Source organism: Heterodontus francisci, unplaced genomic scaffold (genome assembly GCF_036365525.1).
Source record: "Heterodontus francisci isolate sHetFra1 unplaced genomic scaffold, sHetFra1.hap1 HAP1_SCAFFOLD_822, whole genome shotgun sequence".
NCBI lineage: Eukaryota > Metazoa > Chordata > Chondrichthyes > Heterodontiformes > Heterodontidae > Heterodontus > Heterodontus francisci.
The window spans coordinates 186,265-206,021 of NW_027140126.1; the positions used below are offsets into that span (position 1 = coordinate 186,265).

Here is a 19,757-nt window from a genome sequence, read left to right on the forward strand (position 1 = left end):
TCAGGATCCAATGCCAGTGCTGCTGTGCATTTGCAGTATCTATGATTTACTCATTTAATTTCCTGCGTACACGGTTCTCTTTTTCTTCTCCAGAGAAAACCTGGGCAGGAGGGAAAGAGTGTGAATGTCTGGGCCATTTATTTTCTGACTGCATGCTAGTTCTCGATGTCCTTGAGCCCATACTTTGAGCGACAGGCCCAGCACAGTACTCATGGAGTGCTGCTTCAGTGGGGGCACCGGTGACGAGGCAGCACTCCCTTCGTCTCTGCACCAGTTTATGGACCTGGTCCTGCAGTGGGGCTTCTAATTCAGAGGAGGGAGTGACGCAAGCTGAGCCAAGCTGATGAATTTTTATTTTCTGCCTTACCTGTAAAAGTTTTGACAAGAGGTCAAGTCCCTCTGGGTCTAGTCTGCAAGACAGAAAGAAAGGGCCTTCATTCAACTGACAGGGCAAAGGGAAAAGCCTTGAAATTTTCTAGTGCAAAAGCTCCCACGACGCAGTGCCCCCGGAAGGAGGACCAAAACCCCACAAGCAGGGACCCCATGGGGAAGGGGGGCAGGGCCCCATGGAGGAGGTGGGGGAGGACTGATGTCCCATGGCACAGGGCCCATATGGAGGGGAAGGCTGAGACCCCACGTGCAGGGTCCCGGGGAGGAGGCCCCATGGCGCAGGGCCCCCACATGGAGGGGAGGGCTGAGACCCCATGTGCAGGGTCCCGGGGAGGAGGCCCCATGGCGCAGGGCCCCCACATGGAGGGGAGGACTGAGACCCCATGTGCAGGGTCCCGGGGAGGAGGCCCATGGCGCAGGGCCCCCACATGGAGGGGAGGACTGAGACCCCATGTGCAGGGTCCCGGGGAGGAGGCCCCATGGCGCAGGGCCTCAGTACAGCGAGACACGTTTGGGATGTACCTGGGCGCATGATTGACGAGAGGCTCTGGCCGGTATTTGGGATAGTTGTACGATCTGAACTCCTCGTTTGCCAGGATTCCAGGCCACGTTTCCTCTGTTGGCGTTCCTGTCGAGACAGGACGAAGGAGATGGACAGTCAGTCAGTGAGAGCAGGAAAATAATCCAACTGTGCAGAAGAGAAATAGTGCACAACAGGGGTGGGATCTTGCCCAATAACACGGGGAGGGAGGAGGTACCACCACATACCACACAGCAGTGGTGCCGGACCTGTAGAACAGTAATGACTGCAGCAAGTACCTTACCTAATACCCGAAATATAAAATGTAATTCTTCCTCTACGGTGGAGCCAGGGAACAGCGGGCGGCCCATCGCCATCTCGTAAAAGATACAGCCCACACCCCTGTCGGGAGGAAATTCAGGACAGTTAGCTTCGCAAACGGAACACAGCTTCACCAAGGACAGGCTGAACTCGCTCAATGCTCCACAAAGAAAATAAGACAGCTCCGTCCCATCCACCCCACAGTGAGAAACCAGCCCCCCCTGGTTCTCCTGTAGCCCTTGGTAGAATCTTACAGCACGGGAGACGGTCATTCAGCCCAGTGTCTGTGCTAGCTCTTTGAAAGAGCTATCCAATTGCTCCCACAACTCTGCAAATTTTTCCCCTTCCAGTATTCATGCAATTGCCCTTTTGAAAGTTACTATTGAATCTGCTTCCACCACCCTTTCAGGCAGTGCATTCCAGATCACAACAGCTCAATGCATAAAACACCTCGATTAAACCTCCCCTGATTACCAACTTGCTCCCAAATCACTATCATGAACACTTCAGAAGACTCATTCCTCCCCCTTATCTGAGGGGGTACAGTATGGAAGAGTCTGTACATCTTGTGTGACAGAGTTACTGCACAGACGCATTGAAGTGGGGAAACGTCAGGCACATGGATTTTATGAGATTTGTTAACCTCACAGGAGAAACTGCAGCTGAAATTGAGGAGGGTTGAGTTGAAAGCAAAGTGGTGACAGGAGAAGGGAACTGGCCGGGAGGAAACCTGGCATAAAAATGGGACATTCTGGACTTTGTAGGAAATTACAAGCGATGACACGCAGGATCCCAGCTTTTCACTCGATGGACGAAGGCCTGCTTCTGAGCACAGAGGGAAGCATATCCAAGGCAGAAGATGGTACTGAGCTCCAAGAGATTGTCAATTGTGGAGGGGAGGGAGGAGAGTAGAAGGAGGAACCCAGATAAAGCAAGCTTGAGGAACAATGGCAGATAGAGTCGGATAAAATAGAGTCTGAGGTAGCGGTGGCCTCGAGAAAGGGGGAGAGGGGCAGGGGAGGAGAAAGGAGGAGGTGGGGTGCGGGTGGAACCAGAGAGAAAGACAGGGAGACCAATGTAAGTTGGAGATAAGAGGTGAGAGAGGGATTGCCGACGCTGTGTCGCATCCAGAAGCACGAGGGGATGGAGTATCTCCCAATAAATGGGCAGGAAACTATGTCTGTTCAGGACGTGAATCCTGATTAAAGAGCGAGCGAGGCGGTGTTGAAGAAAACGGAACCTACACCTTCTCCTCCCCATTTACCCACACTGTTGGTGGAGCAGTAACTGCCTGACCTCCCTCACTCCCGGACAGCAATCAAACACCATGATCGGGGTCACGACATACTGCTTTCAACCCTGAGCAGATAAACCAACCAGCTTAATCACTGGGAACGATGCAGTTAATTTTGCCTAAACCAGCAATCAATTGCAGAATGAAATGAACAGTTACACTGCTAACCAAGCAGAAAGCATCAGCACCAAACTACTGCAGAATAGTCAGTCATTCCAATACAACTCAATCTAATGCTGTCATTACATTCCCTTACACTAGTTCAGCCACAGACCCATCTACTCCACTGTTATACAGTGACAGAGCTGTCCCCACCAGTACTGTACCCCAGTGTTATACAGTGACAGAGCTGTCCCCACCAGTACTGTACCCCAGTGTTATACAGTGACAGAGCTGTCCCCACCAGTACTGTACCCCAGTGTTATACAGTGACAGACCTGTCCCCACCAGTACTGTACCCCAGTGTTATACAGTGACAGACCTGTCCCCATCAGTACTGTACCCCAGTGTTATACAGTGACAGACCTGTCCCCACCAGTACTGTACCCCAGTGTTATACAGTGACAGACCTGTCCCCACCAGTACTGTACCCCAGTGTTATACAGTGACAGACCGGTCCCCATCAGTACTGTACCCCAGTGTTATACAGTGACAGACCTGTCCCCACCAGTACTGTACCCCAGTGTTATACAGTGACAGACCGGTCCCCATCAGTACTGTACCCCAGTGTTATACAGTGACAGACCTGTCCCCACCAGTACTGTACCCCAGTGTTATACAGTGACAGACCTGTCCCCACCAGTACTGTACCCCAGTGTTATACAGTGACAGACCTGTCCCCATCAGTACTGTTCCCCAGTGTTATACAGTGACAGACCTGTCCCCACCAGCACTGTACCCCAGTGTTATACAGTGACATACCTGTCCCCACCAGTACTGTACCCCAGTGTTATACAGTGACATACCTGTCCCCACCAGTACTGTACCCCAGTGTTATACAGTGACAGACCGGTCCCCATCAGTACTGTATCCCAGTGTTATACAGTGACATACCTGTCCCCACCAGTACTGTCCCCCCGTGTTATACAGTGACAGACCGGTCCCCATCAGTACTGTACCCCAGTGTTATACAGTGACAGACCTGTCCCCAACAGTACTGTACCCCAGTGTTATACAGTGACATACCTGTCCCCACCAGTACTGTACCCCAGTGTTATACAGTGACAGACCCATCCCCACCAGTACTGTCCCCCAGTGTTATACAGTGACAGACCTGTCCCCACCAGTACTGTCCCCCAGCGTTATACAGTGACAGACCTGTCCCCACCAGTACTGTACCCCAGTGTTATACAGTGACAGACCGGTCCCCACCAGTACTGTACCCCAGTGTAATCCAGTGACATACCTGTCCCCACCAGTACTGTATCCCAGTGTTATACAGTGACAGACCGGTCCCCATCAGTACTGTACCCCAGTGTTATACAGTGACAGACCTGTCCCACCAGTACTGTACCCCAGTGTTATAGTGACAGACCTGTCCCCACCAGTACTGTACCCCAGTGTTATACAGTGACAGACCTGTCCCCACCAGTACTGTACCCCAGTGTTATACAGTGACAGACCTGTCCCCACCAGTACTGTACCCCAGTGTAATACAGTGACAGACCTGTCCCCACCAGTACTGTACCCCAGTGTTATACAGTGACAGACCTGTCCCCCAGTGTTATACAGTGACAGACCTGTCCCCACCAGTACTGTCCCCCAGTGTTATACAGTGACAGACCTGTCCCCATCAGTACTGTATCCCAGTGTTATACAGTGACAGACCTGTCCCCACCAGTACTGTACCCCAGTGTTATACAGTGACAGACCGGTCCCCACCAGTACTGTACCCCAGTGTTATACAGTGACATACCTGTCACCATCAGTACTGTACCCCAGTGTTATACAGTGACAGACCGGTCCCCATCAGTACTGTACCCCAGTGTTATACAGTGACAGACCTGTCCCACCAGTACTGTACCCCAGTGTTATACAGTGACAGACCTGTCCCCACCAGTACTGTACCCCAGTGTTATACAGTGACAGACCTGTCCCCACCAGTACTGTACCCCAGTGTTATACAGTGACAGACCTGTCCCCACCAGTACTGTACCCCAGGGTTATACACTGACAGACCTGTCCCCACCAGTACTGTACCCGTGTTATACACTGACAGACCCGTCCCCACCAGTACTGTACCCCAGCGTTATACAGTGACAGACCTGTCCCCACCAGTACTGCACCCCAGTGTTATACACTGACAGACCTGTCCCCACCAGTACTGCACCCGTGTTATACAGTGACAGACCTGTCCCCACCAGTACTGCACCCCAGTGTTATACACTGACAGACCTGTCCCCACCAGTACTGTACCCGTGTTATACAGTGACAGACCGGTCCCCACCAGTACTATACCCCACTAATAATATACTGAAATATTGCAGCACAGACCTGTGTCCCATCACCATGTGAGGGAAATCGCAGGCATAGGCCAGCGTGAAGTCACTGTGTGATCGAACCCCAGACACTGGCACAAGTCCCATCGCTGTGTGGGGAAATCACAGGTTCAGACCCAAGGTGTTACAGCATTTGAGAGTAGGCCATCAGATGGATTACAGTGCGGACTGGAGTCTCTCAAAGAAACTGGTGAGTAAATGTGAGGTATTGAGGCTCAGACGGGTGCAGACGTGGTAGGGCACTGGTTGATCATTTCCTTAACCCATTACTCACCACATGTCTATCTGTGTCGAGTACTCTGTGGATCCCAGCAGGACATCAGGAGGTCTGTACCAGAGTGTCACTACTTCATTCGAATAGGTTTTTGTCGGAACTGATTTAGCCCTGGCCAACCCTGAAAACAAAACAAGAATGAACATAGATGAAGGACTTTTACTGTAAGTTTGATCATATTGCTGTACGTCAACGTGGCTCGCTTAGTCTCACTCTCCCTCATGTTTGGAGGTCCTGGTTTCGAGTCCCACTGCAGAGATTTGGGCCTACCATCCAGACTGCATGTCGGAGGGGGCAGCACCGAGGGAGCGCCGCACTGTCGGAGGGGCAGCACCGAGGGAGCGCTGCACTGTCGGAGGGGCAGCACCGAGGGAGCGCCGCACTGTCGGAATTACGACAAAAGGCGATCGAGCTGAAATGCTAACTCTGCTTCTTGCTCCACAGATGCTGCCCAATCTTGAGAATTTGCAGCATTTTCTCTTTTCACTGCGGCAAATCGAGTGGTTATTCATCCCACTGTTATTTGTGGGATCTTCCTGTGTGCAAACTGGATGCCGCAGAACAATGGTTACTGCACTGCTAACTGATCCATTCTTAATTTTTGTAAAGGACCCAGACTCGTTTTAAAGTTTGCAGATGATATAATACTTGGCAAAGTAATAGATAGTGATGAGGATAGATTTTGGCTTCAGGATGACAGACAGGATGGTGAACTGGGCAGCAGCATTGCAAATGGAGTTGTGCACAGAAGTATGAACTGATGCACTTTGGGGGAACAAACATGGAAAGGCAGCATACTGTAAATAGCACTATTTTGAAAAATGTACAGCAGCAGAGACACCTCGGTGTTCATATGCACAAGTTCTTAAGAGTGGCAGGGCATGTTGATAAGGTGGTTAAAAAAGCATGTGGCTACTTGGGTTTTACACAAAGGTGCAACCACACTTCAAGAAAGATGTAAAGGTTACAGAGGAGATTTACCAGGGATAAAGGGACTTTGTTAGGAGAGGGAGGAAAAGTTCAGACTGTTCTCCTTGGAACAGCGAATGTTAAGGGGTGACCTGTTAGAGGTTCTCAAGATGACGTGCATTTTGCTAGAGTAGATAAAGATAGGTTCCCTCACCAGCCCCATTCTTTCTAATATCTACACACTTGTAAATTCAAGCTTGGCATCATTCACTTGATTTACCTACTCTTCTTTCTCCCCCAACCACAGTGCCCCTGCAACGACGGACCTCGGCCCTAGCCCCCCCAGTGTCCCTGCACCCTGGGGCCTCGGCCCTTCCCCCAGTGTCCCTGCACCCTGGGGCTGTGGCCCTCCTTCCACCCCTTGGTGTCACTGCACCCTGCGGCCTCGGCCCTTCCCCCAGTATCCCTGCACCCTGAGGCTGTGGCCCTCCTTCCACCCCTTGGTGTCCCTGCACCCTGGTGCCCTTGGGTGTCCTGTGAAGGTGGGCTTTTTCTTGAATCACTGAACTCCACATAGTGAAATAAAAGAAAAAAATCTTTTTAGCCACTTGATACAATTGAGCCACACCAGAAGTGCAAAGAAAAAGTCACCGACTGAGTTTCATGTCAGTCTGACCACATTTTTAATTGTGTAGGTGTTGCCACTCTGTGCCTAATCCAGGTTCGCCCCCGACATTGTGCTGAAATGGCAATGCTATCGTGGACATACCGAAGTCTGCTAGCTTGAGCTCTCCTTTCTCATTGATGAGCAGGTTCTGGGGTTTCAAATCTCGATGTAGTACCTTTCTGTGATGGCAATATGCTAGGCCTCGCAACAGCTGGAACAGGAAGAGCTGAGACAACACAGACAAGATAGATAAAGTTGTGAAATCGGTGACGAAGCAAACATTTTTACTGCAGTATTTATCTTCCCGAATTGTGTTCAGCAAGGTGTGGAATGTCAATTCTGGATCTATCGCATCAAACACTCCCAGGACAGGTACAGCACGGGGTTAGATACAGAGTAAAGCTCCCTCTACACTGTCCCCATCAAACACTCCCAGGACAGGTACAGCACGGGGGTTAGATACAGAGTAAAGCTCCCTCTACACTGTCCCCCATCAAACACTCCCAGGACAGGTACAGCACGGGGTTAGATACAGAGTAAAGCTCCCTCTACACTGTCCCCATCAAACACTCCCAGGACAGGTACAGCACGGGGTTAGATACAGAGTAAAGCTCCCTCTACACTGTCCCCCATCAAACACTCCCAGGGCAGGTACAGCACGGGGTTAGATACAGAGTAAAGCTCCCTCTACACTGTCCCCATCAAACACTCCCAGGGCAGGTACAGCACGGGGTTAGATACAGAGTAAAGCTCCCTCTACACTGTCCCCATCAAACACTCCCAGGACAGGTACAGCACGGGGTTAGATACAGAGTAAAGCTCCCTCTACACTGTCCCCATCAAACACTCCCAGGGCAGGTACAGCACGGGGTTAGATACAGAGTAAAGCTCCCTCTACACTGTCCCCATCAAACACTCCCAGGGCAGGTACAGCACGGGGTTAGATACAGAGTAAAGCTCCCTCTACACTGTCCCCATCAAACACTCCCAGGGCAGGTACAGCACGGGGTTAGATACAGAGTAAAGCTCGCTCGACACTGTCCGTCAAAAAGACCTTTTCCAATTTCATACATGTCTTTCTGAATAGGATTGCCAAATTAGCAGGGATGCTTTCTTACAGAATTAGACTGCAAGCTAACCTGGGAGGGTTTAAAATGAGGCAGTTTAGAAGCAGCTGCACCAGTCCTGGAAGTCTGCGTTTAACGCTAACACTGGATGCCCTGTAACATACAGTGTGCCATCTCCCAGTGCTAACGCTGGTTACCTCAAAGAGCAGAAAATTCAAGAGGGAACATTTAACTGCATCTGCTCACCTTTACATTGTGGATGTTAATGATATTCCCACAATCTTCTAGGTACTGTTTCAAGTCTTTATCCTGAAGGGAGGTAATTGAGGAAGTGAAGTTAGTTTAATATTCGGACATGTCCAACAAATCTCTTTCTGCAACGCCTCGCTTGGGCTCCGAACTCTGTGTGGCAATAAATTATCAATGATAGATGCCCCAGCTACTCAGAGCTCAGGCCGTCAATCCAGCCCCCACCTGCCCCACTTCACCCAGAAACTGCAAGGTTGCTCCATTTAACAAAAGATGTCATCAGTATGCTCGCCTCCCCCATCCCGAGGAGCGTGATGCACCTCAAGTGGCAGGGAAAGATTAGGGGAGATACCACCTCCACCCCCGCCTCCCCTCCTGACGCAGAGAAGATTTAATTGAGGTTTTGTGAAGTGGGGAAGGGTTTGATAGAATAAATGGGGAAAAGGCCATTTCCCATGGCTGGGGAGTCAGTGATGAGGGCTCATTTCAGCCTGTGAGCAGAAACCTCTTTATGTAGAGTGTGCTGATGGACCTTTATTAACCAGGGATTTCTAAACCTTCACTAATCTGATGAATTGTGCATTCTAAGGTTTTGTTCGCAACTGATTCATGGCTGTTTTGTTACCTAGTGTATCTTTTCTTCTTGGAGAGGTGTTACATCAATGGTTCTCCACGCCAAGGCAGCTCCCTTTTAACTAACAACCGTATCATAGAATAGTACAGCACAGAAGGAGGCCATTCAACCCACTGAGTCTCTGCTGGCTCTTTCAAACTCATTTAGTCCCATTCCCCGCGCTTTCTCCATATCCCTGCCATTTTTTTCCCTTCAATTCCCCTTTGAAGGCTGAATTGAAATCTATTTCCGCTGCCCCCTCAGACAGCACATTCCAAATCCTAACCACTGCGTAAAAATGTTTTCCCTCCTGTCACTTCTGGTTCTTTTGCCAATCACCTTAAATCTGTGCCCACTGGTCATCAATCATCTTGCCAGTGGAATAAGTTCCTTTTCAGTATTGCTGAAAATAGAGTCATTTTGTCGAAGCTTTTCACCTTGCACTCGTCAGGACAATCCGCAAGAATACCAATGTAAGGGAAAAAGAAGAACAGTACAGCACAGGAACAGGCCATTCGGCCCTCCAAGCCTGCGCCGATCTTGATGCCTGCCTAAACTAAAACCTTCTGCACTTCCGGGGCCCATATCCCTCTATTCCCTTCCTATTCATATATTTGTCAAGATGTCTCTTAAACGTCGCTATCGTATCTGCTTCCACCACCTCCCCTGGCAGCAGGTTCCAGGCACTCACCACCCTCTGTGTAAAAAACTTGCCTCGCACATCCCCTCTAAACTTTGCCCCTCACACCTTAAACCTATGTCCCCTAGTAACTGACTCTTCCACCCTGGGAAAAAGCTTCCGACTATCCACTCTGTCCATGCCGCTCATAACTTTGTAAACCTCTATCTTGTCGCTCCTCCACCTCCGTCGTTCCAGTGAAAACAATCCGAGTTTTTCCAACCTCTCCTCATAGCTAATGCCCTCCAGACCAGGCAACATCCTGGTAAACCTCCTCTGTACCCTCTCCAAAGCCTCCACGTCCTTCTGGTAGTGTGGCGACCAGAATTGCACACAATATTCTAAGTGTGGCCTAACTAAGGTTCTGTACAGAAAGCAACAACTTTATACCGTATGAAAAGCGAGTGCTGATTGGTTGGCAAGTGAACCCTGATTGGTAGGGGCGTTGCCATAGAGAATGCACCAGTTTATGGTGACAGACAGTTAACTGCCAAGCTGTGTTTGAAATTTAAACCAGGCAGCTTGACTCTGATTGGTCAAGGCACTGCCCTGAGGAATGAACCAGCGAAGCGAGTGGCTATCACTTATTTGTTTAGCTGAAACAGGCACAATATGTGCACATGTTCTTTCTGTCTGCAAACAACAGGGCCCTGTGAATTGATGCCAGTCAGCATAAATTGGTGCATCCTTAACAAGCATGACTATATCAACAAAATGCACGCCATTCTTAATGATGGATCCAAGTTCATATCCATTGGACCTGCCACTCAACATGACCGGACTGCCTTGCTTGATAGCAAGCTTAAAAAAAAAAAATGCTTGCTGGACTTGTGTAAGAGCAATGATTTGCCGGGTAATATATATGACAGGGCTCGTCCTCACGGCTCACTGCATCCGCGTACTTATGGGCTGACCAAGACACACAAAAGTGATGTCCCTCTACGCCCTATCTTATCTATGACCAGTCCTGCACATGAATTGGTCAAACGGTTGGGCGAATTATTGCAACCAGTTTTGATCAAGTTCTCCACATACACGGTGAAGGATTCCTTCACATTTGCGAAGGCCATACAGGACTTGCATATCGATAGCAATTCCGTGGCCATCTGCTCATTTGACATTGCTAGCCTATTCACCAATGTACCACTTAAGGAAACCATAGATATTTGTGCTGCAGTCCGATATCATGGTGATCTAGACCCACCACCATTGCATAAGTATTATTCTATGAACTCGGCAACTCGCGCTGTTGAATTCAGTTTTAACGACACCATGTATGCCCAAATAGATGGTGTTGCCCTCTAGGCCCAACTCTTGCAAATATCCTTGTTGGGTTCCAGAAGAAATGTGTTTGAGGGAACGTCACCTAACCTCCCACCTTTTGCACACACGTAGATGATACGTTTGCTATATTTGAATCCCCAGCTGCATGCAATAATTTGCTTACACATCATAATGGGCTCCATCCTGCACTCAAATTCACGTTTGAAATGAAGCAATCAAATGAGCTCCCTTTCCTTGACATACTAGTTGACAATTTCTTTTAAAATTCATTCATAGGATGTGGGCGTCGCTGGCCAGGCCAGCATTTATTGCCCATCCCTAATTGCCCCTTGAGAAGGTGGTGGTGAGCTGCCTTCTTGAACCGCTGCAGTCCATGTGGGGTAGGTACACCCACAGTGCTGTTAGGGAAGGGGCTCCAGGATTTTAACCCAGAGACAGTGAAGTAACAGTGATATAGTTCCAAGTCAGGATGGTGTGTGGCTTGGAGGAGAGCTTGCAGGTGGTGCCGTTCCCATGCATCTGCCGCCCTTGTCCTTCTAGGTGATAGAGGTCGCGGGTTTGGAAGGTGCTGTCGAAGGAGTCTTGGTGCGTTGCTGCAGTGCATCTTGTAGACGGTACACACTGCTGCCACTGTGCATCGGTGGTGGAGGGACGGAGGGAGGTTCTCTACCATGGTCTACCGCAAACCTACCTACCTTCACTGGTCAATACACGCATTGGGATTCTTACAGTTCCACACACTACAAGATTGGCCTTATCGGCAACCTTGCAAATAGGGCCCAAGCCATTTGCTCACCATGCAAGCTTGATGCTGAAATAGGGCGAATCAAAGGCATCCTGCGTGACAATGGCTACCCTAATCAAATCATTTCTCGCTGTCTATCGTGCAAACTTATGACTGGGCCTAAGGCCGTTATTTTTGGCCCTGAAAAGTGCCCAGTCTACCTCAGATTACCCTGGAAGGGTAATGTATCCCAAAAACTTGAGCAACAGCTGAAGCTAGCTGTTTCACGCTGCTCCTATGCAGTAGCAACACGCGTGGTGTTCGCCACTAACAGGATGCTGCTGTCAAGCCAAAAAGACGTTCTGCCTATCACACAAATGAGTAATGTGATATATGAATTTCAATGCCAGTGTGATGCTAAGTATACAGGCCGCACGTCCCAAAGACTGGTGGATCTATTCAAACATGTCCCTTCCGCTGTTCACAATGGGCAAGGTACAGGCCATACCCAACTAGCCCACGCTTGCAAAACTCAGAACACGGTGTCCAACATTAGATGTGATTCCACAATTGGACAACATTCGCTAAATAATCCTCAGTGCAAAGAATTACGCTGTCAATTTAAGATGGTCAGTAGGGCTCGCAGTGTGGCACATTTGGGCGTACTGGAAGTTACATATATTAACACACAGGGGCCTGTTGTTTGCAGACAGAAAGAACATGTACACACATTTCTCCTGTTTCAGCTAAACAAAATAAGTGACAGCCACTCGCTGGTTCATTTCTCAGGGCAATGCCTTGACCAGAGTCAAGCTGCCTGGTTTAAATTTCAAACAAAGCTTGACAGTTAACTGTCGGTCACCATAAGCTGGCGCATTCTCCATGGCAACGGCTCTACGAATCAGGGTTCACTTGCCAACCAATCAGCACTCTCTTCTCATACAGTATAAAGATATTGCTTTCCCTTGCATTGGTATTCTTGCAGATTGTCCTGATGAGTGCAAGACAAAAAACTTCAACAGCACGTCTCGATTTTCAGCAACATTGAAGTTTCTCTTCATTTACCTAAACTCTTCCTGATTTTGAACACTTCGATTAAATCTCCCCTTAACCTTCGCTGCTCTCAGGAGATCAATTCCAGATTCTCCAGTCTCTCCACATTGAATGAAGTCCCTCATCTCTAAAACCATTCCAATAACTTTCCTCTGTACCCTCTCCAAGGCCTCGACATCCTTCCTAAAGTGTGGTGCCCAGAACTGGACACAATACTGCAGCTGGGGCCAAACTGGTGTTTTATAAAGGTTTAGACTAACTTCCTGGGTTTTGTACTCTAAGCCAAAGATCCCAAACGTTTTAATCAACAGCTTTGTTAACCCGTCTTACCAGATTAGCACTACTCTATGCTTCACCGCACCCTCCACTATACAACTTATAGGAATCTATTTATTCTGGGCTTTAATAACTGTGATGTGACAATTCTCTACTGTTCATACGTCAATACATGTGATAAATTTTCTCATGCCAGATCCCTTCTGACATTTGCCTTTCCAATCCAGGACCCCTGTTTTGCATTCCTCTTGCACTAAATCTGAATATGCTGTGAAATCCATTTCCTCATTGTTCTCCAACATCAGTTAGGTGTCCCACTGCATTCCTCTAATCTACTCCGCATTGCCCGAGTTACAAGGATGTGGGTTCGAGCCCCACTCCAGGAGACTCAAGCCCAGAATCCAAGCCAACACCCAAGGGCCCATGCTGAGGGAGCACCATGCCGCCAGAGGGCCCGTGCCGAGGGAGCGCTGGGCTGTGGGGTGTGTAGTCTTTCGAGGTCCTGTCTGCCCTTTCAGGTGGATTTAAAAGATCCAATAGCTACTGTTTTGAAGAAGGGATCTTCCCTGTGTCCTGGGGCCAATATTTATCCCTCAATCACCATCACTAAAAACAGATGATCTGCTCATTATCACATTGCTGTTTGTGGCATCTTGTTGTGCACAAATTCTACATTACAACAGTAGCTACATTTGAAACGTACTTTGTTGTCTGTGAAGCGCTTTGGGATGTCCTGAGATATTGAAGGGGCTATGGAAATCTCTTTAATTGAAGCAAAGCTTCTTTCTTCAACGGACTGGAAATGTACTGACCTAGGAAACCAGAGTGGTGCTCAGAGTCCGACAGTTGATCCTCCGAATGACCGCAATCTGACTGAGGATAACCAACTCGACACCGTCTAAGGATGGAACCCGAAAGTATCCTGTTTAACGTAGCCAAGTATCCCCCCCAGCTGGTGTTTTATCCAGCAAGTCACACAGGTCCATCCAATTATACAGCACAGGAGGCCATGATTGCTCTTTGAGAGAGCTTTCCAATTGGTCCCACTAACCCCTGCTCTTCTCCCATGTCCTTGTAAATTTCTGCCCTTCAAGTATTTATCCAATTCCCTTTTGAAAGTTACTATTGAATCTGCTTCCACTGCCCTTTCCGGCAGCGTGTTCCAGATCACAACAATTCACCACGTCTAAGAAATTCTCCCCATCTCCCCCTCTGGCTCTTTTACCGATTATCTTAAATCTGTGTCCCTCTGGTTACTGAACCTCCTGCCGCTGGAAACCATTTCTCCATATTTGCTGTATCAAATCCCTTCAGGATTTTGAACGTCTCAACTAAATTTTCCTTCCCCTTCTCTGTGCCAAGTACGTTGCTGTGCTCACATTCCGCCTGACAGCACAAGACTCGACTCACCAGATACTCGAAGACCAATGTGAGGGATTTCTCCGTGTGAATGATGTCGTGGAGTGTCACAATGTTGGCGTGTTTGAGGTCTTTCAGCAAGGACACTGGGGGAGGAGAACAGATGGTGGTGTTAGAAGGATCCTCTCCAATCTAAAACATGCAACAGAAGACACTGGGGGTGGGGGGGGGGGGGGAGGGTGGTGCACAGCAGGTCAGGCAGCATCTGGGGCAGGGTTAACATTCCTAGTGGAACCGTTGCACACCCCTGATATGTTAGTCAGTTTCATCAACACTGCAAGAGAGGACAATTCGTGCACCTCCAGCCTTTCCCAATTCTGCCATTGTTAATGATAGTTAATTATAAATAAATCAGAACAAGACTGAAGTCCAGAGAGTAACAGTGAAGCTCTCAACAGTTAAATAGCCAAAGGACAATCAGATCCATTCAAGACCAGACTGTAGGGCAGCGTGTATAACTGGGGTGGGAATGGAGGGTGGGGGGGCGTCTACAAGCAAAGGCAAACAGCCAGCACAGCATCATCAGCATGCCTGCCTGCAGGGTACATGGGGTACGCAAGGACTCAAGTATTCTGGTGCAGATTTTGCTGGATTTACACACGTGCTAACTTGCTGCTGAGGCAATTTTTGCCTTTCAGCAACTGATTCAATTTCTGAAGGACTGTGACAGGTCAGTTATTGTGTGCTATTGACAGCGGTGGGGTTGGGTGTTTCCCCCCCGGTCAGTGTGCTGTTATTGACGGGGGTGTTCCCCCAGTCAGTGTGCTGTTATCGACGGGGGTGTTCCCCTGGTCAGTGTGCTGTTATCGACGGGGGTGTTCCCCCAGTCAGTGTGCTGTTATCGATGGGGGTGTTCCCCCAGTCAGTGTGCTGTTATCGACGGGGGTGTTCCCCCAGGTCAGTGTGCTGTTATTGACGGGGGTGTTCCCCCAGTCAGTGTGCTGTTATCGACGGGGGTGTTCCCCCGGTCAGTGTGCTGTTATCGACGGGGGTGTTCCCCCAGGTCAGTGTGCTGTTATTGACGGGGGTGTTCCCCCGGTCAGTGTGCTGTTATCGACGGGGGTGTTCCCCCGGGGAGGGTGCTGTTATTGACGGGGGTGTTCCCCTGGTCAGTGTGCTGTTATCGACGGGGGTGTTCCCCCAGTCAGTGTGCTGTTATCGACGGGGGTGTTCCCCCGGGGAGGGTGCTGTTATTGACGGGGGTGTTCCCCTGGTCAGTGTGCTGTTATTGACGGGGGTGTTCCCCTGGTCAGTGTGCTGTTATCGATGGGGGTGTTCTCCCAGTCAGTGTGCTGTTATCGACGGGGGTGTTCCCCCGGTCAGTGTGCTGTTATCGACGGGGGTGTTCCCCCGGGGAGGGTGCTGTTATCGACGGGGGTGTTCCCCCGGTCAGTGTGCTGTTATCGACGGGGGTGTTCCCCCAGTCAGTGTGCTGTTATCGATGGGGGTGTTCCCCCAGTCAGTGTGCTGTTATCGACGGGGGTGTTCCCCCGGGGAGGGTGCTGTTATTGACAGGGGTGTTCCCCTGGTCAGTGTGCTGTTATCGACGGGGGTGTTCCCCCAGTCAGTGTGCTGTTATCGACGGGGGTGTTCCCCCGGGGAGGGTGCTGTTATCGACGGGGGTGTTCCCCCAGTCAGTGGGCTGTTATCGATGGGGGTGTTCTCCCAGTCAGTGGGCTGTTATCGACGGGGGTGTTCCCCCGGGGAGGGTGCTGTTATCGACGGGGGTGTTCCCCCAGTCAGTGGGCTGTTATCGATGGGGGTGTTCTCCCAGTCAGTGGGCTGTTATCGACGGGGGTGTTCCCCCGGGGAGGGTGCTGTTATCGACGGGGGTGTTCCCCCAGTCAGTGGGCTGTTATCGATGGGGGTGTTCTCCCAGTCAGTGGGCTGTTATCGATGGGGGTGTTCTCCCAGTCAGTGTGCTGTTATCGACGGGGGTGTTCCCCCAGTCAGTGTGCTGTTATCGACGGGGGTGTTCCCCCGGTCAGTGTGCTGTTATCGACGGGGGTGTTCCCCCGGTCAGTGTGCTGTTATCGACGGGGGTGTTCCCCCAGTCAGTGTGCTGTTATCGATGGGGGTGTTCCCCCGGTCAGTGGGCTGTTATCGATGGGGGTGTTCTCCCAGTCAGTGTGCTGTTATCGACGGGGGTGTTCCCCCGGTCAGTGTGCTGTTATCGACGGGGGTGTTCCCCCGGTCAGTGTGCTGTTATCGACGGGGGTGTTCCCCCGGTCAGTGTGCTGTTATCGACGGGGGTGTTCCCCCTGGGAGGGTGCTGTTATCGACGGGGGTGTTCCCCCAGTCAGTGTGCTGTTATCGACGGGGGTATTCCCCCGGTCAGTGTGCTGTTATCGACGGGGGTGTTCCCCCAGTCAGTGTGCTGTTATCGATGGGGGTGTTCCCCCGGTCAGTGTGCTGTTATCGACGGGGGTGTTCCCCCGGTCAGTGGGCTGTTATCGATGGGGGTGTTCTCCCAGTCAGTGTGCTGTTATCGACGGGGGTGTTCCCCCGGTCAGTGTGCTGTTATCGACGGGGGTGTTCCCCCGGTCAGTGTGCTGTTATCGACGGGGGTGTTCCCCCGGTCAGTGGGCTGTTATCGATGGGGGTGTTCTCCCAGTCAGTGTGCTGTTATCGACGGGGGTGTTCCCCCGGTCAGTGTGCTGTTATCGACGGGGGTGTTCCCCCGGTCAGTGTGCTGTTATCGACGGGGGTGTTCCCCCTGGGAGGGTGCTGTTATCGACGGGGGTGTTCCCCCAGTCAGTGTGCTGTTATCGACGGGGGTATTCCCCCGGTCAGTGTGCTGTTATCGACGGGGGTGTTCCCCCGGTCAGTGTGCTGTTATCGACGGGGGTGTTCCCCCGGTCAGTGTGCTGTTATCGACGGGGGTGTTCCCCCGGTCAGTGTGCTGTTATCGACGGGGGTGTTCCTCCTGGGAGGGTGCTGTTATCGACGGGGGTGTTCCCCCGGTCAGTGTGCTGTTATCGACGGGGGTGTTCCCCCAGTCAGTGTGCTGTTATCGACGGGGGTGTTCCCCCGGTCAGTGTGCTGTTATCGACGGGGGTGTTCCCCCGGTCAGTGTGCTGTTATCGACGGGGGTGTTCCCCCTGGGAGGGTGCTGTTATCGACGGGGGTGTTCCCCCGGTCAGTGTGCTGTTATCGACGGGGGTGTTCCCCCAGTCAGTGTGCTGTTATCGACGGGGGTGTTCCCCCGGTCAGTGTGCTGTTATCGACGGGGGTGTTCCCCCGGTCAGTGTGCTGTTATCGACGGGGGTGTTCCCCCGGTCAGTGTGCTGTTATCGACGGGGGTGTTCCCCCTGGGAGGGTGCTGTTATCGACGGGGGTGTTCCCCCAGTCAGTGTGCTGTTATCGACGGGGGTATTCCCCCGGTCAGTGTGCTGTTATCGACGGGGGTGTTCCCCCAGTCAGTGGGCTGTTATCGACGGGGGTATTTCCCCTGGTCAGTGTGCTGTTATCGACGGGGGTGTTCCCCCAGTCAGTGTGCTGTTATCGACGGGGGTATTCCCCCGGTCAGTGTGCTGTTATCGACGGGGGTGTTCCCCAGGTCAGTGTGCTGTTATTGACGGGGGTATTCCCCCGGGGAGGGTGCTGTTATCGACGGGGGTGTTCCCCCAGTCAGTGTGCTGTTATCGACGGGGGTGTTCCCCCGGGGAGGGTGCTGTTATCGACGGGGGTATTCCCCCGGTCAGTGTGCTGTTATCGACGGGGGTATTCCCCCGGGGAGGGTGCTGTTATCGACGGGGGTGTTCCCCAGGTCAGTGTGCTGTTATCGACGGGGGTGTTCCCCCGGTCAGTGTGCTGTTATCGACGGGGGTGTTCCCCCAGTCAGTGTGCTGTTATCGACGGGGGTATTCCCCCGGTCAGTGTGCTGTTATCGACGGGGGTATTCCCCCGGGGAGGGTGCTGTTATCGACGGGGGTGTTCCCCAGGTCAGTGTGCTGTTATTGACGGGGGTATTCCCCCTGGGAGGGTGCTGTTATCGACGGGGGTATTCCCCCGGGGAGGGTGCTGTTATCGACGGGGGTGTTCCCCAGGTCAGTGTGCTGTTATCGACGGGGGTATTCCCCCGGTCAGTGTGCTGTTATCGACGGGGGTGTTCCCCCAGTCAGTGGGCTGTTATCGACGGGGGTATTTCCCCTGGTCAGTGTGCTGTTATCGACGGGGGTATTCCCCCTGGGAGGGTGCTGTTATCGACGGGGGTGTTCCCCCAGTCAGTGTGCTGTTATCGACGGGGGTATTCCCCCGGTCAGTGTGCTGTTATCGACGGGGGTGTTCCCCCAGTCAGTGGGCTGTTATCGACGGGGGTATTTCCCCTGGTCAGTGTGCTGTTATCGACGGGGGTGTTCCCCCAGTCAGTGTGCTGTTATTGACGGGGGTATTCCCCCGGGGAGGGTGCTGTTATCGACGGGGGTGTTCCCCAGGTCAGTGTGCTGTTATTGACGGGGGTATTCCCCCGGGGAGGGTGCTGTTATCGACGGGGGTGTTCCCCCAGTCAGTGTGCTGTTATCGACGGGGGTGTTCCCCCGGGGAGGGTGCTGTTATCGACGGGGGTATTCCCCCGGTCAGTGTGCTGTTATCGACGGGGGTATTCCCCCGGGGAGGGTGCTGTTATCGACGGGGGTGTTCCCCAGGTCAGTGTGCTGTTATCGACGGGGGTGTTCCCCCGGTCAGTGTGCTGTTATCGACGGGGGTGTTCCCCCAGTCAGTGTGCTGTTATCGACGGGGGTATTCCCCCGGTCAGTGTGCTGTTATCGACGGGGGTATTCCCCCGGGGAGGGTGCTGTTATCGACGGGGGTGTTCCCCAGGTCAGTGTGCTGTTATTGACGGGGGTATTCCCCCGGGGAGGGTGCTGTTATCGACGGGGGTATTCCCCCGGGGAGGGTGCTGTTATCGACGGGGGTGTTCCCCAGGTCAGTGTGCTGTTATTGACGGGGGTATTCCCCCGGGGAGGGTGCTGTTATCGACGGGGGTGTTCCCCCGGTCAGTGTGCTGTTATCGATGGGGGTATTTCCCCTGGTCAGTGTGCTGTTATCGATGGGGGTATTCCCCCGGGGAGGGTGCTGTTATCGACGGGAGTGTTCCCCCGGGAAGGGTGCTGTTATCGACGGGGGTATTTCCCCCAGTCAGTGTGCTGTTATCGATGGGGGTATTTCCCCTGGTCAGTGTGCTGTTATCGATGGGGGTATTCCCCCGGGGAGGGTGCTGTTATCGACGGGAGTGTTCCCCCGGGAAGGGTGCTGTTATCGACGGGGGTATTTCCCCCAGTCAGTGTGCTGTTATCGACGGGGGTGTTCCCCCGGTCAGTGTGCTGTTATCGATGGGGGTATTTCCCCTGGTCAGTGTGCTGTTATCGACGGGGGTGTTCCCCCGGGGAGGGTGCTGTTATCGACGGGGGTGTTCCCCCGGTCAGTGTGCTGTTATTGACGGGGGTATTTCCCCCAGTCAGTGTGCTGTTATCGACGGGGGTGTTCCCCCAGTCAGTGTGCTGTTATCGACGGGGGTGT

General features: G+C 51.9%; 1 protein-coding gene across 1 annotated transcript in view; it reads right to left on the minus strand.

The window, feature by feature from the left end:
• The window catches only part of LOC137358897 (cyclin-dependent kinase 17-like), a 91,421-nt gene that overhangs the window by 1,370 nt on the left and 70,294 nt on the right, over positions 1–19,757 (minus strand). Inside the window, exons 9-15 of the mRNA XM_068025103.1 lie at positions 14,229–14,323; positions 8,187–8,249; positions 6,976–7,099; positions 5,298–5,418; positions 1,215–1,312; positions 913–1,018; positions 184–410 (exon numbers count right to left, since the gene is read on the minus strand). Coding sequence (XP_067881204.1) covers positions 184–410; positions 913–1,018; positions 1,215–1,312; positions 5,298–5,418; positions 6,976–7,099; positions 8,187–8,249; positions 14,229–14,323 — 834 coding nt within the window. The remainder of the gene's footprint in view (positions 1–183; positions 411–912; positions 1,019–1,214; positions 1,313–5,297; positions 5,419–6,975; positions 7,100–8,186; positions 8,250–14,228; positions 14,324–19,757) is intronic.